The sequence below is a fragment of the Schistocerca nitens genome, chromosome 4 (assembly GCF_023898315.1).
Source record: "Schistocerca nitens isolate TAMUIC-IGC-003100 chromosome 4, iqSchNite1.1, whole genome shotgun sequence".
NCBI lineage: Eukaryota > Metazoa > Arthropoda > Insecta > Orthoptera > Acrididae > Schistocerca > Schistocerca nitens.
The window spans coordinates 529,609,840-529,625,475 of record NC_064617.1 but is presented as its reverse complement, the minus strand read 5'-3'; the positions used below and the strand labels follow the sequence as shown (position 1 = coordinate 529,625,475).

The following is a 15,636-nucleotide window of genomic DNA, read 5'->3' as shown; positions in this document are numbered from 1 at the left end:
TTGTATTTTGTTAAAACTTACATTAACTTTCTTGTTTCTATCAACAGTGTACACGCTGCCTACAGGAAATCTCATTCAAAACTGATCCTAAAAATACAGACTATGAAATAGAAGCAGGTGCAACTCGCAATTTTATGGCCCTGAAACTTGCAGAGGAACAAGCACAAAGAGAAGAGGATGAACGTAAAGAGGATGAGGCAACGAATCCTATGAAGGTGAGATGTCAGAACATATTTGTGTTAAGACATTTGTGCACTGCATGTCAAAATGCACATGCACATGTGCGTGTGCACACACACACACACACACACACACACAGAGAGAGAGGGGGGGGGGTATTGTACTCAGCCTTGCTTCTTTGCAGTTCCTTTTGATCTCATTACTGCCGACTATTCATCACAGTCATCCTTTAATTGATAAGCTGAAGTATTTCTTCTTTTATTTATGGCCCTTTCACATCAGTAATTGTAGTACCTGTGTACCCTTTTCAAACTTTTTGTTTTATCATTATCATGAGCTGTACTGTACCTTACTTATTGAATGTTTCTTAATCCTTTACAGTTTACTACTCATCACCAATCACTTGTGATCAAATCTAGTATACTTTGTAGTCCAGCAGCTAGCTCCTAAATTTTTGTTTATCCCTTATAGTCCATTGTATTTCTTATATCCCATGGTCTTGTCAAAGTATACCTGCTTTTCCAGTGATTGTTTTTTAATTTCAGTAAATTGTGGTTTTAGTTACTTTGATTGAGGAAAATACGAGGGTTATTCCAAAAGTAAGGTCCGGTTATAAAAAAAAAATCAAAACTAAAATGTTTTTTCAAAACAATTGTTTTATTTACATTCCTTACATCTTTATCTATTTTTCTACATAACTTCCATACGTATTTAAACATTTGTCACATCGTTCTACAAGCTTTTGAATGCCCATGTTATAGAAATCGGCCGCCTGTGACGATAACCAGTCCTTAACTGCTTCTTTCACTTCACTGACGTTTAGACTCTGGAGTGATGTGAGAAACCCATGTCTCATCCCCTGTGACAACATTGTTTAAAAGACTGTCACCTTCCTTATGATATCGCTCCAAAACATCAAGAGCAAAAGCCATTCTTTTCATTCGTTGGGGCTCAGTAAGCAGCCTGGGAACCCAACGGGCACACAATTTGTGAAACTTCAAATGTTCAGACACAATTCTGTACAAAGTTGTTCTACTCACATTCGGAAAATGCATCTCTACGTCTGTAATAGTGAATCGGCGATATTCACGAATTTTTTTGTCAACCGCATTGACCAAATCGTCTGAAATCACTGATGGTCGGCCACACCGTGGTTCATCGTGCACATTATCCCGTCCTTCATTAAAAGCTCGCACCCACTTGCGCACTTTACTGTCGCTCATTATGTTAGGACCGTACACTTCAGTAATCTGCTGATGGATTTCCGCAGCTGAATTGTTTCTTGCAGACAAAAACCGTATCACTGCCCTTACTTCACAATCGGCGGGCTGATCAATTGTCTTAAACATTGTAAAGTGACACTGTGAACTACACTCAGCAACAGTAACAAAGCGAATGGCGGCGTTTGACGCGCAAGGCTTGCCGGGAGTCGGCGCGCATGCGTGTTTTGTCATTGGCGCCAAATTTCAATAGTTACGGCGAATCGGACCTTACTTTTGGAATAACCCTCGTATATGTATGAAATCACATTTTTATTGAGTTGTATATAATCTGTAACATACTTCTATACAATACTAACATTATTAAATATTTAGTATTTTTGTTGGCAGGTTTTGGATTTAGGATGTAGAAATACATACTTTTTGCCCCCACTTGTTAATGTGATTGCCGTTTTGGTTTACTTGTCTCATTTTTCTGCCGTTAATGTTAGTTTCTTACATATTTTCAAAATTTTAATCTTGGATATGATGATTTGCATTCTTCAGCCTGACACAAAAATAGATTTGCTTCAGATCAAGAGAATATATATTTAGCTTACATTCATTGTTTCATTTAAGCTTCTTGAGAACCGCACAAAACAATCAAAGCAAGAACTAGAGCTACTTGAATCACTGGAAGAACTGAGAGACCTCAATCGCCGTCAGCGATCAGTTGATTTTGATGGCATGCTCTCCCAGTTTGATGACACTGAGATTCGTAAACGTCTCGCAGAACAACAAGAAGAAGAAGACGAGAAATTTATTAAGTAAGTAATCAATCTCATACATTTCAATTTTGAATGGCACCTATTAATTTATCTGTATTATCAGCCAAAAACCTTGGTCTGTATCTTCAAGTAGACCATTGCAATATTTATTTGCTTATCTGTATCAGCATTGCACATATGTATAATTTAACCATTGTTCATCTGTTTTTGAATCAAAGATCTTGTTGCTCTTCAGACTAAGTAATTTCATTTTGACTATCAATTTTTCCACTTCTAAGGATTAAATTTGAGGCAAGTGATACCTGTCATGATGAGAGCCAGTGGGGTTGTCTTTTGTGTAACATTCCTATTAGTTATTCCGAAACTGCAAATCTTGCCATCTCTTCCAATTTGTCTACAGATGCCAATAATGTTGACATTGGTACTTTAAAAGATAAATTAATCGGTGTGCACTCAGCTATAAAATCTCCAGCATAACCAGCATGTGACAGTTATGGAGATACAAACAAATAAATGAAGAAACAATTATCCATTAGTAACTGCCATATGCAACACTAGATTTGATGGATCTGGAAATTTCACTAGCTGGCCATCACAGGATATGGCACAACAGAAAGAAGTTATTTCAATGATGTCTGGTATCCCAAAATAGGATACACTCACAATAAAGAAAAGGAAAGAAAAATGTAACTAATAACAATTATTTCCATACTCTGGTGGAATGTGGAAGATATTCTGGATTTACATGGAGGAATTCATAATAAGAAAGAGCCATCTTTATCAACGACAGTTTTTATTTCTTTGCTCCTTTCTCACGAACAGCATTCAAGAAGAATATGCCCAACAGCATAAAGAGACCTCACTTTAGCTTACCCTAATCAAGTCATTGCTGTAGAGACTCAAATTAATACGAAGGGCATTCAAAAAGTTTTGCACAGTCGTCTCAAATTTACTTTTTTTTTTTTTTTTCCCTTCAGGAGGAGAATGAAATTTTTTGTGAACATACTTGGAACATTTAGCTATAAGCTGGTATATAAAAGTATTTTCTTTTATTTACATGTGTGCCACAATGGACTGTGAAGTATACGTCAGGTTGCGACAACAGTCGGTGATGGAGTTCCTCTTCAAGACTGGCAGTGACTGTACCACATCAATTCACAGGAAGTTGCTCCCTGTTTATGGGGAGGACACAGTGGATCGCAGCAATATCCAGTGGTGGTTGCAGAGGTTTAAAGAAGGTGATTTCTTTCTACTGGACAATCCATGATGCGGTAGAGCATCGACGGCAGTGAGTGATGTGAAGAAGGAGACCATTGATCAAATAATCCAAAATGACAGATATGTGATGACAGCTTTATGAAATGACTCATTTGTCATTGGGTAGTGTGGTACAGTCACTAGGGTACAGAAAAATCTGTGCATGTTGGGTGCCTAGATTATTAACAAGAGAAATGAAAACAATGAGGAAGAATGTGTGCGAGGGTCTCATGAAGACCTTAACTGAAGAGTGGAAACAGTGTTTTGATGGCATCATTACCCAGGATGCAACATGGTTGTATTTGCCTGAACCTGAGAGCAAAACCCAATCCACGAAGTGGCATCATCCGGGTTCCCCTCAGAAGAAGAAACCAAGACTATCATGAAGAGCGGGCCGAAAGGTGATGGCCTCCTCCTTCTGGGATCTCTGTGGTGTCATTTTCATTGACTGGAACCTGGTTCCACGATTAACCAGAATCGTTACTGTTTGTCATTTGACAAGCATGCGACCTGCCATGAAGACCCACAGACCACAACTTCAGGGTCAGCTCATCAGATTACACCATGACAATGCCAAACCCCATACAGCCCTTATGACGCAGGAGAAAATCAGGAAAATGGGTTGGAAAATGGTTCCTCATCCTCCTTACAGTCAAGAGTTGGCTCTGTCTGATTTTTACCTCTTTGGTCATCTGAAGGTCCACCTGCACAGTAAAACATTTGATAGTGAGAATGACTTATTTCCTGTGTCAAGCGATGGTGTAAAAGTCAATCCCTAGAATTTTACCAAAGTGCATTTACATCGTGGAAAGAATGTTGGGCCAGATGTGTCACAACTGATGGAGGCTACATTGAGTAGGCTCAATGTATATCTAAATGTTCCAAGTATGTTCACAAAAAATTTCATTCTCCTCCTGCAAAAAATAAAAAAATTAGAGATGATTGTCCAAAACTTTTGGAATGCCCTTTGTAGATTAATATTATTGTACAATTTCTCATTTTAGCATATTTCAATGACCCCTCCCCCAACTCCACCTCCCCCGTAAGGGAGAACCAGTAAGAGCCTCAAACTGTCAGAGGAGACCCAATCTATAGTGCTATTTTTGTTAATTTGTCTTCTGTCTTTGGCTTATAAACTTTTTCTCTGGTGTTGGTCAGTTTTTTGGATCCTGTATTTAAATACTGAGGCAGGCATAAAACATCATCTGAAATTGTACTAAATGCTTTCTCCAAAAATCATTTTGAACAATTAATTTAGAAGCTCAGTAGAAGTGTAGAAGGTTGAGAAAATGGGCTTGATCTCTTAGCAACAAATAATCCTGAGCCAGTATAGAAGCATCGTGATGGATACAGCAATTAGTGAACACAAGATAATTATGGTGAGTCTGAATACCATAACATCCAAACCCACCAAAACTAAACACAAAATGTATGTATTTGAAAACATAGATAAAAATTCGCTCGATGTTTTCCTAAGAGACAGCCTAACTTAGATTCAGGTTAAATCCAAAGAAACAGTGTCAACAGCAATTGAGAGATTTATACCAAATAAATTAATAAGAGATAGAACTGACCTCCCATGGTACACAAAACAGGCCAGTGCATAAGCAACGAAAAAAGCATGCCAAATTTAAAAGAACACAAAATACCCAAGATTGGTGAAGTTTTACAGAAGCATAGAATTTAGCATGTAAAGTTTTACAGAAGCTCAAAATTTAGCATGGATTTTAATGCAAGATGCTTTTAATAGTTTCCACGAGAAAACTGTATATAAAAATCTGGTGGAATATACAAAGAGATTCTGGTCTTAACATAAAGTGCACCAGTGGCAAGATACAACCAGTACATTCACTGCACAACAGCAATGGTAATGTTACCAATGATAGTGTGACTAAAGCAGAATTATTAAGTAAGATTTTCTAAAATTTCTTCATCAGAGAGGACAAAGTAAATATTCCAGAATTTGAATCCAAAACTGCAGCCAAGATGAGCAAGTTAGAAGGATATATCCTTGATGTAGCAAAGCAGCTGAAATCACTTATTAAATGCAAGTCCTCCAGTCCAGATAGTATACCAGTTAGATTCCTTTCAGAGCATCCTGATATGAAAGCTCTGTATTTCACAATTGTACAACCACTCATCCAACGAGAAATATGTACCTGAAAGATTAGAAAGTTGCACAGGTCACACCGATATTTAAGACAAGAAATAGGAGTAATCCACTTAATAACAGATCCATATCACTGATGTTGATACAGTGAGATTTTGGAACATACACCATAGTGACCGGAATCAGACAAAACCGCGAAGGAATTGAGATCAGCGGAGGCTGGCTGACTAGCCAATAGTATCAATAGTGAGATGCCAAAGAGTGACAGGTGGACAACCTGAAAGAAACACAGACAATATAGATTGCATGACAGAATAACAGGGCAGTGAGCAAACCAAGATCAAAAACTAAGACATGGTGAATTCAGAACCAAGACAATAATGTGTATCGAGATCACTATTGTAGCACAGAGAAATCACAACTGACTGTGGAGCCACTACACAGCAGACTTTTAAGGAAAGCTGAGGGCACTGATAGGTCAGTACAGTGGGTGTGTCAAGACAGTGCCTGTGCCAGAAGCGCCTCTAGACAGAGCTGTCATTGATTTCCATACTGTCTGGCAGGCCTTCAAATTCACTTGGCCAGGACACCTGATACTTCCCCCCTGAAATGGGCACATAGGGCCAGAAGCACCCTGGACAATGCTGTGGAGGTGAACAGATGGCACAGGTTGAGGCTCGGCTTAGAAGCCCACCGACGGAGAAAAATGCTGGCTTATCTGGCAGTGCACTTGGGCATAGCGACACAGTCAACAACACTATGGGCAGCAATGGCCAAGATGGTGGAGGTCCCACTGAAACCTCCAGTTCTGTACCAGCAGCATTGGGAACTGCCACTGGGATCCAGAAGAATAAGTTGAGAGTGGTAAGAGCAGGCGATCCAGGACTGATTGTGTCAACAGCGGTGGCACAGTCAGTAGGTGCAGATGGTGCTCCTTGGTATGTCAGTGCTCCAAGCCCTTTGGAATGTCCACTATCATAAGGTGCCACCCACGGGTGGCAACAACTGTGGCCTGCATCCACATGAGGATTTCACCCCATACAAGCATGCCCACAGAGCTGAACTTGGTAGAAAACAAGCGGTATGCTGGGTCCGAGGTTTTGTGAGCAGTGAGCCCAGGAGGTGGTGGAGAGTACGTGACTGCTGCCCTTGAAGGAGCTCCACCGGGCTATAGTCTTGGGCAGGGGTGGTCCTGTAGGTACTCAGGAAAAGCATGAGCCCAGCCATGCTGCTGAAAGCACCCATCACTTTCAACATTTTGTTGCTTATCCTTTGGTTTGTCGTTGGAGAACGAGTGAAATGGCAGACTAAATGAGTGTTTGATACCATTGAAGGTGCAGAATTGTTGAAAAGCCACCACCATGAATTTCAGTTCATTGTCCGACAGAATGGTGCAAGGAAGCCCTTTGATGACTAGAATCTGGACGAGAGGGTATCAGTGGTGGTGGACACCATGCTGACCACATATGGGTAGCTAGAATAAGTGTCCATGACAATGAGCCCCATACATCCCAGAAAGGGTCCAGTAAAGTCCAAATGAATGCGGCCCCATGGATGACGGAGTGTGCGCCTGCATGTGAAAGATGGGTCGAGCAGCCTGGTGCCAGACCTAAGCAGAATATCTGTGCACTTAATGGCCTCCACATCTTTGAACAGTCCCGGCCATTAGGCATGCCAACAATAGAGTAGTTGCAGAACTAGGGGCACAGGGTAGGCAGAATGATGAAACGATGAGTATCCACCTTCATGTCAATAACGAGAACATCAGAGTCGCCCAACAAGTGACATGGTTGGGAGACAGCAAAAGACAGCAAGGCTTCATGACTCGTCTGAAGGAAAAAATCAAGAAATAATTTTGGAAAGATATATCAAGCATGCATTGTTTTGTGCACCAGGAAGCCTTTTGTGCAGACAGTGTGAAATGTGCTGAAGTCATGAAGGTTGTGGTAAAGTGTGTAAATTTTGTAAGAGACCATGGTATCAACCACTGCCACCAGTTCAAATGCGTTTTGCATGTCCTGGAGGCAGCCTATGGTGAGAACACAGTGACTTAGCGAGGCAAAGCTCTTGGTGTATTTTTCTCAATTTGGGAAGAAACTGCATTGTTCATGGAAATGAAAGGAGAGAGCCAACTGTCATTCAGTGACGAGACATTGATAGCGGACCTGGCCACTGATTTTAAACAGCTTAAATACGTCACTTCAAGGAAAGCATCTATTAAGTGTTGATATTTGTGATAAGATTAATACATTCATGGACAAACTTCGTCTATTTAAAACTTCGTCTATTTAAAACTTCGTCTATTTAAAAGGCAACTTGGTAGTGGAAACTTAACATTTTCCAATGTTTTTCCTCCATTCAATTGGCTGAAGAAATAAGTTTTGGTGATCATCAACAGATTATGGTACAACTTCACTAAAGTTTTGAGGTGACATTTCAGGACATGTGATGCCTACAAAATGAGTTAAACCTGTTTAGCACTGCATTTTAAGTTGTACCAGATACTGTTCCTTCAGAAATGCAACTAGCACTAATAGAATTGCAAAACAGCACACTGCTCAAGGCCAGATATTAAAACACCATGAATTTGGTAAGATGGTATCATGATCTTCATGCAAAAGACTTTCCCAAATTAGATAGAAACGCAGCTGGCTTCATATCTATGTCTGTCTCAACATATGGTTGTGAAAAACTGTTTTCTTTAATGAAGAGAGTAAAACTTGCAGAAAGGTGTAAGCTGCACAAACCAACATTTTAAAAGGTTATTCTGCGTCTTGTGGCAGCTCGAGGACTGACACCCAATATTTCATTAATTGCGAATAAATGGAAATATATTTCTCAAACTAAATAAAACGTTTGTACGTTTGGCTCATATTAATGTTTTTTGTTAATTATAATCAGTCATTATGTATTGCCCTGTGCATGGTCTCCTCCCTATCAATTGTTTTTTGCACAGTGCTGGATTTAAGCTGCTTTCCCTCCCCTATCCACCTGTCACATTGTGTGCACATGTGCAAGCTGTTTACTCGTTCTGTCCGCCAGTGCCTGTGGGCACCCAGTTGCTTGCTGCTGAGCTCTCAAGCTGGAACAGCTTGGTTTACAGAGTACACAAATGGATAGTAGGAAGAGTCCATTGCCCAGCCTACATTTACATCTACATCTACATCATACTCCATAAGCCACCTAATGGTGTGTGGCAGAGGGTACTTCTGGTACCCCTGACTGATTCCCCCCACCCCTCTTCCACTCGTGAACGACACATGGGAAGAATGATAGTCAGTAAGTCTCTGTATTGACTGTAATTTCTCAAATTTTCATGTCATAGTCATTGCAAAATATGTATGAGGGAGGAAGTACTATGCTGTCTGATTCTTCTCAGAAAGTGTTCTCTTGAAATGTCAATAGTACACCTTCCTGCGAGGCACAACACTTGACTTCTTAACGTATGCCAATGGAGTCTGTGGAGCATTTCGGTAATAATCTCACACCTACTAAATGATCCCATGATGAAACGTTTGCTCTTTGTTGGATCTTCTCTATCTCTTCTAACAGTCCTACCTGGTAAGGGTCCCATATTGGTAAACAGTACTCAAGAATTGGTTGAACAAGTGACTTTTTAAGTACTTCCTTTGTTGATGAATTACATTCCCTTTAGATTCTTCCTATGAATCTCAATATGGCATCCACTTTTCCTACTATTTGTTTCATTTGGTCATTCCACTTAAGGTCACTCTAGGTAGTTACTCCGAGACATTTTATGGTAGATACTGTTTCCAGCAGTTTCTCATCAATAGTGTGGTTGTACAGTAGTGGACTTCTTTTCCCATGTACGTGCAATAGGTTACATTTATTTACATTCAGGGTCAACGGCCAGAGCCTCTGCAAACTGATACTGCCACTGGCATTGCTACTTTGTACTGATAACCACATCATCTGTGAACAGTCTTAAGGATCATTTATATACACTGTAATCAATAATGGTCATGTCACACTTCCTTGTGGTACTCCAGAAATTACCTTCCCATTTACTGATTTTGTTCTGTTGAGAGCTATGTATTGAGTTCTATCTGCAAGGAAGTCTTAAATCCAGTCACAAATCTGGTCCAATACTTTATAAGCTCAAAGCTTTTTACTAAACAATAAAATTCTAGGGGACTTTAATGCTAGAGTTGGATTAGATAACGACATATGGCCGAATTGCCTGGGACATCATGGGGTGGGAAAAATGAATGAAAATGGCCAGAGACTGCTTGAAGTTTGCTGCTTTTATGGACTCTGTATCACAAACACATATTTCCAGCTTAAGGATCAGCACAAGGTGTCTTGGAGACACCCGCGCTCTCATCACTGGCATCAACTTGACTTAGTCATAGCTAGGCATACTGCTCTCAAAAATGTGCTACTGACACGAAGTTATCATAGTGCTGATTGCAACACAGACCACGCCCTAGTGGCGTGCATATTGAGGCTCACTCCTAAGAAATGTCACCATGCTAAACCGAGAGGTCATCCCCGTATCAACACAGATCATGTTCACGACACACAAAGAAAGCAGGATTTTGCCAGTAATTTTGAAAGTGCTTTCCCAGGAAACGTGCAAGCAGAAAGGAATGTTGATAAGAAATGGGCAAAACTCTTGGGTGCAATCTACAACTCAGCAGTATTGGCCTATGGAATACAAGGAAAAAGAAATAAGGACTGGTACGAGCAAAATTTGGAAGAAATGGAACCAGTCACTGAGGCTAAATGGAAAGCCCTGCTTGCTTACAAAAGAAACCCAAATCAAAGAACTCGAGATGACCTACGAAAAGCAAAGAACAGGGCACAGCAAACATACAGGAGATGCGCAAATAACTACTGGCTGAATTGAATTTATGTGTAGATATACAGAAAGCGGCCGACTCTGGGAATGCTAAGGCAATGTACGATGGTATTAAGAAAGCAATTGGACCAACTGTCAGAAAAACAGCTCCTCTGAAGTCCAAGACGGGTGAAGTCATTACTGATGAAGGCAAACAAATGGAACGCTGGGTTGAACACTACCTCGAGTTGTATGCAGTCGAGAATGAAGTTAGCAAGGATGCATGTGATGCCATCAAACAAATGCCAGTTATGGAAGAACTAGATGCAATGCCTACTATGGAAGAACTTAGTAGAGAAATAGATTCTCTTGCTAACGGAAAGGCCCCAGGTGAAGATGGGATCCCTGCAGAGGTTATTAAGTATAACAAGTCTGTTCTTCTCAAACCAGCTGGGAAGAAGGTTATGTCCCAGTGAGTATGCGGAATTCGAGGATAGTTACTCTATATAAACAGAAAGGGAACAGAAGTGACTGTAACAATTACCGAGGCATTTCATTACTAAGTGTAGCTGGGAAAGCTTATGCAAGAGTCATCCTAATGCGATTACAGACCTTAGCTTCCAGAATCTACCCAGAATCTCAGTGTGACTTCAGGCCCGGCCGATCAACCGTAGATATGATCTTCTCCTTAAGACAGCTACAAGAGAAATGTCGTGAGCAGCAGAGGCCACTTTATATTGCTTTCATTGACCTTGTTAAAGCGTTTTATTTAGTGAGCAGAAATGGGCTTTTCAAACTGTTGCAGAAGATTGGATGCCCACCTAAACTACTGCAGATAATTGTCTCTTTCCATGAGAAAACACAAGCAACAATTTGCTTCAACGGTAAAACATCAGAAGCATTCCCTGTTAATAGCGGTGTGAAACAGGGGTGTGTGTTAGCTCCTACATTGTTTGGGATTTTCTTTTCCCTTCTGCTCAGATTTGCCTTTGAAGACTGTGAGGAGGGAGTGTATCTACATACTAGGTCTGATGGAAATCTTTTCAACATTGCTCGCCTCAAGGCCAAGACCAAAGTAAATACAGTCGTTATCCGTGAGTTCTTATATGCGGATGATGCAGCTCTAGTAGCGAACACAGAAGATGAGCTGCAGTATATAATCAACAAATTATCAAATGCCTGTGAAAAGTTTGGTCTACTCATCAGCCTTCAAAAGACTAAGATCATGGCACAGAGCACTACCAACCTTCCATCCATTAGCATTGATGGCAATCCTCTCCAGATAGTTGATGACTTTACCTACTTGGGATCCACAATATGTAGCAACTTGTCCATGGACACTGAACTTACTAACAGAATCGCAAAGGCATCATCTGTCATGGCTAGATTGAAAAACAGAGTATGGAACAACGGACTGCTTACCACAAAAACTAAATTAAAAGTCTACAACGCTTGTGTTATAAGCACCCTTCTCTATAGCTGTGAGACATGGACAACTCTTTCTAGGCATGAATCTCGACTGAACAGCTTCCATCTCCGCTGTCTCCGGAAGATCCTTCAGATCTCTTGGAGTCTTTCATCATGCAAGCACAACCAGTATCTTTTCACTCCTGAGTCATCGACATCTAAGATGGTTGGGACATGTCAGGTGCATGGATCCTGAGCGGATACCAAAACAGCTGCTGTACGGCGAACTTCAGGAAGGTGTGAGGCCAGTGGGACGACCGCATCTTCGTTTCAAGGATGTCTGCAAGAGAGACCTGACCAAGACCAGAATCAATCCAAGTCACTGGGAAAGCATTGCAGATGACCGTGTCAAGTGGCGAGTAACTGTGCGCAACGGCATCAAGCTCTCAGAGGACGAACGCACACAGGAACAAATCAGGAAGAGGACAAAGCGAAGAGACAGAGCGGCTTCTGTTCGAAGTCCCTCAAATTTCACATGTCCAAACTGCAGTAGGGACTGCCACTCTCGAGTGGGACTTTTTAGCCACAGCAGACGCTGCAGACTCTGAACCAAGCATGCTACACCATCATCCCTCAAGGATGGACGGATGCCATTATATAGTGTGAGGTGGTGTCATATGCCTTCCTGAAGTCAAGGATCATGGCATCAACCTGAGCACCATTTCAGCAGTGCTATGGATCTCATGGAGGAAGAGAACGAATTCGCAGAATCCATGTTGATTTTTATAGTGGAATTTTTGTTCTCCAAAAACATCATAATTCATAAACATAAAATGTGCACCGTGATTTTACAACAGGATGACATCAATAATATATTTCTAAAACTGTGTGCATCTCTCTTATGGCTCTTCTTGTAAACGGGAATGATCTGCGCTTTTCTTCCTGTCGCCAGGTATCCCTCGTTTCTCCAGCAATCTATGATAAACTGCTGCTAGAAGGGAAGCAAGTTCTTTGCATAATCTCTGTAGAATCTTACAGGTATCTCATCTGGTCCTGATGCCTTTCAACTGTAAAGTGATTGTAGATGCTTTACTATTCCGTGTTTGGATATCTCAATATCTGTCATTTCAAACGATCAGATGGTGATTGAAAGAAGGGAATAAGGTACAATCTTCTGTGGTGAAACAATTTCAGAAGACCAAATGCAGTATTTTGACCTTCTCTCTATTATCTTTTCTTTTGAAGCCAGTATGGTCTCTGACTGAATGAATAGATGATTTTGAACTGCTTACTGATTTAAGCTAAGACCAATACCTCTTAGGGGTTTTTAGTCAGATCGGTTGACAAAATTTTACTTTCAAAATCACAGAATGCTTCTCTCACTGCTCTCCTTATGCTTATTTTCCCTTTGTTCAGGTTTGGTTTGTCAGCCAGGTTTTGACTTCTCCGGAATCTGAGATGAGGGACTCTTTATTAAACAGAGCAGTTTTCTTACAGGGCTATTAAACCACAATGGGTCTTTCCCATCCCGTAAGACCTTAATCAGAACATATTTGCCCAAGGCATATTGAGCGATGTGTTTGAATTTTTTCCATTTGTGCTCCACGTCTTTGTTCTCATCACTGAATATTTGGTGCGGACACACTCAGATACTCTGCAATTTGTACGCTGTCAGTCTTGCTAAGCAAAATTATTTTCCTACCTTTCTTACCATCCGTTGTGAAACCCATAGTCTAGTTGCTATCACTGCCTGACAGTCACTGATAGCCTACTCTATGTTAACTGATTCAGCAAGCTCAGGTCTGTTTGTTACTAGGAGGTTTAAGACAATACCTTCACGAGTTCGTTCCATAACTATCTCCTCAAAGTAATTTTCGGTCAAATATTCATGTCACATGAATCCCTGTCTTTGGCACCAGTTTTGAAGGCATTACTCCCCCAATATATACCAGTCAGATTGAAGTCACCCTCCCTTAAAACAGCATGATCAGGAAAATTGTCAACAATATTCTGTAAGTTCTCTCTGAAGCACACTATCTATACAGCTCCTGACCCAGGAAGTCTATAAAATCATCCAATTACCATTTTTGACCACCTTTCATGCTTAACTTCATCCAGATTAATTCACAATCTGGATCTGTGATAACCTCACTAGATATTACTGAGTTCTTTATGACAATAAATACACTACCACCATTGGGGCCTATCCTATCCTTGCGATGAACATTCCAATCTGAACTTAGGATTTCATTGCTATTCACTTCCAGTTTCAACCATCTTCCTGGGCATTATAACCTTCAATAAGCAATACTAATTCTGGGACCTTTTCTTGGATTCTCCTGCAATTTACCAGTACCATATCAACCTTTCCTATACCAGTCTGTGAGGACGAGAATTCTCTGAAAACACTGTGGCCGATGTAAATTCGATTTTGGCAGGTAAGTCTCTGATCCCAAGGAGGGGTTTGTCTAACCTCAGGACCTCCATATGGATGCCACAAATCATGAATTCATTAGCTACCTGAAGTTGGTATATAATGGAAAAGACAAACTTGGAGAGGAGTAACTGAAACCAACAGACTGAACTTCTTTATGAGTAACTGACGTTTTTGGTGTGCCTCTTCACTTAAGTAACTTTGAACCACTACCCTGTTTTATACTTGTAAATATTATCCATGGGCATTGGAAGGAACCAGTGGGAAGCACAATATTGGTAGTTAATCATGTATGTTTCCCAGTCCATTTGCTGGACACACAAACCTTTCTGAAAGCAACTGGTTTACTACAGGGAATATACACTACTGGCCATTAAAATTGCTACACCAAGAAGAAATGCAGATGATAAACGGCTATTCATTGGACAAATATATTATACTAGAGCTGAAATGTGATTACATTTTCACGCAATTTGGGTGCATAGATCCTGAGAAATCAGTACCCAGAACAACCACCTCTGGCCATAATAACGGCCTTGATACGCTTGGGCATTGAGTCAAACAGAGCTTGGATGGTGTGTACAGGTTCAGCTGCCCATGCAGCTTCAACACAATTCGACAGTTCATCAAGAGTAGTGACTGGCGTATTGTGACAAGCCAGTTTTTTGGCCACTATTGACCAGACGTTTTCAGTTGGTGAGAGATCTGGAGAATGTGCTGGCCAGGGCAGCATTCAAACATTTTCTGTATCCAGAAAGGCCCGTACAGGACCTGCAACATGCGGTCATACATTATCCTGCTGAAATGTAGGGTTTCGCAGGGATCAAATGAGGGGTGCAGCCACAGGTCTTAACACATCTGAAATGTAACGTCCACTGTTCAAAGTGCCGTCAGTGCGAACAAGAGGTGACCGAGACGTGTAACCAATGGCACCCAATACCATCACACCGGGTGTACGCCAGTATGGCGATGACGAATACACGCTTCCAATGTGCATTCACCGTGATGTCGCCAAACACGGATGCGACCATCATTCAAGAGTAGTGACTGGCGTATTGTGACAAGCCAGTTTTTTGGCCACTATTCACCAGACGTTTTCAGTTGGTGAGAGATCTGGAGAATGTGCTGACCAGGGCAGCAGTCAAACATTTTCTGTATCCAGAAAGGACCTGCAACATGCGGTCATGCATTATCCTGCTGAAATGTAGGGTTTCGCAGGGATCGAATGAGGGGTGCAGCCACAGGTCTTAACACATCTGAAATGTAATGTCCACTGTACAAAGTGCCGTCAGTGCGAACAAGAGGTGACCGAGACGTGTAACCAATGGCACCCAATACCATCATGCCGGGTGTACGCCAGTATGGCGATGACGAATACATGCTTCCAATGTGCATTCACCGCGATGTCGCCAAACACGGATGCGACCATCATGATGCTGTAAACAGAACCTGGATTCATC

The 15,636-nt window shown here is 41.1% G+C and overlaps 1 protein-coding gene across 1 annotated transcript in view; it reads left to right on the top strand.

Annotated features, from left to right (window-relative positions):
• LOC126251660 (splicing factor YJU2) overlaps nt 1–15,636 on the top strand; it is a 68,513-nt gene that overhangs the window by 22,005 nt on the left and 30,872 nt on the right. Inside the window, exons 4-5 of the mRNA XM_049952231.1 lie at nt 48–215; nt 2,019–2,206. Of these exons, the coding sequence (XP_049808188.1) occupies nt 48–215; nt 2,019–2,206 (356 nt within the window). The remainder of the gene's footprint in view (nt 1–47; nt 216–2,018; nt 2,207–15,636) is intronic.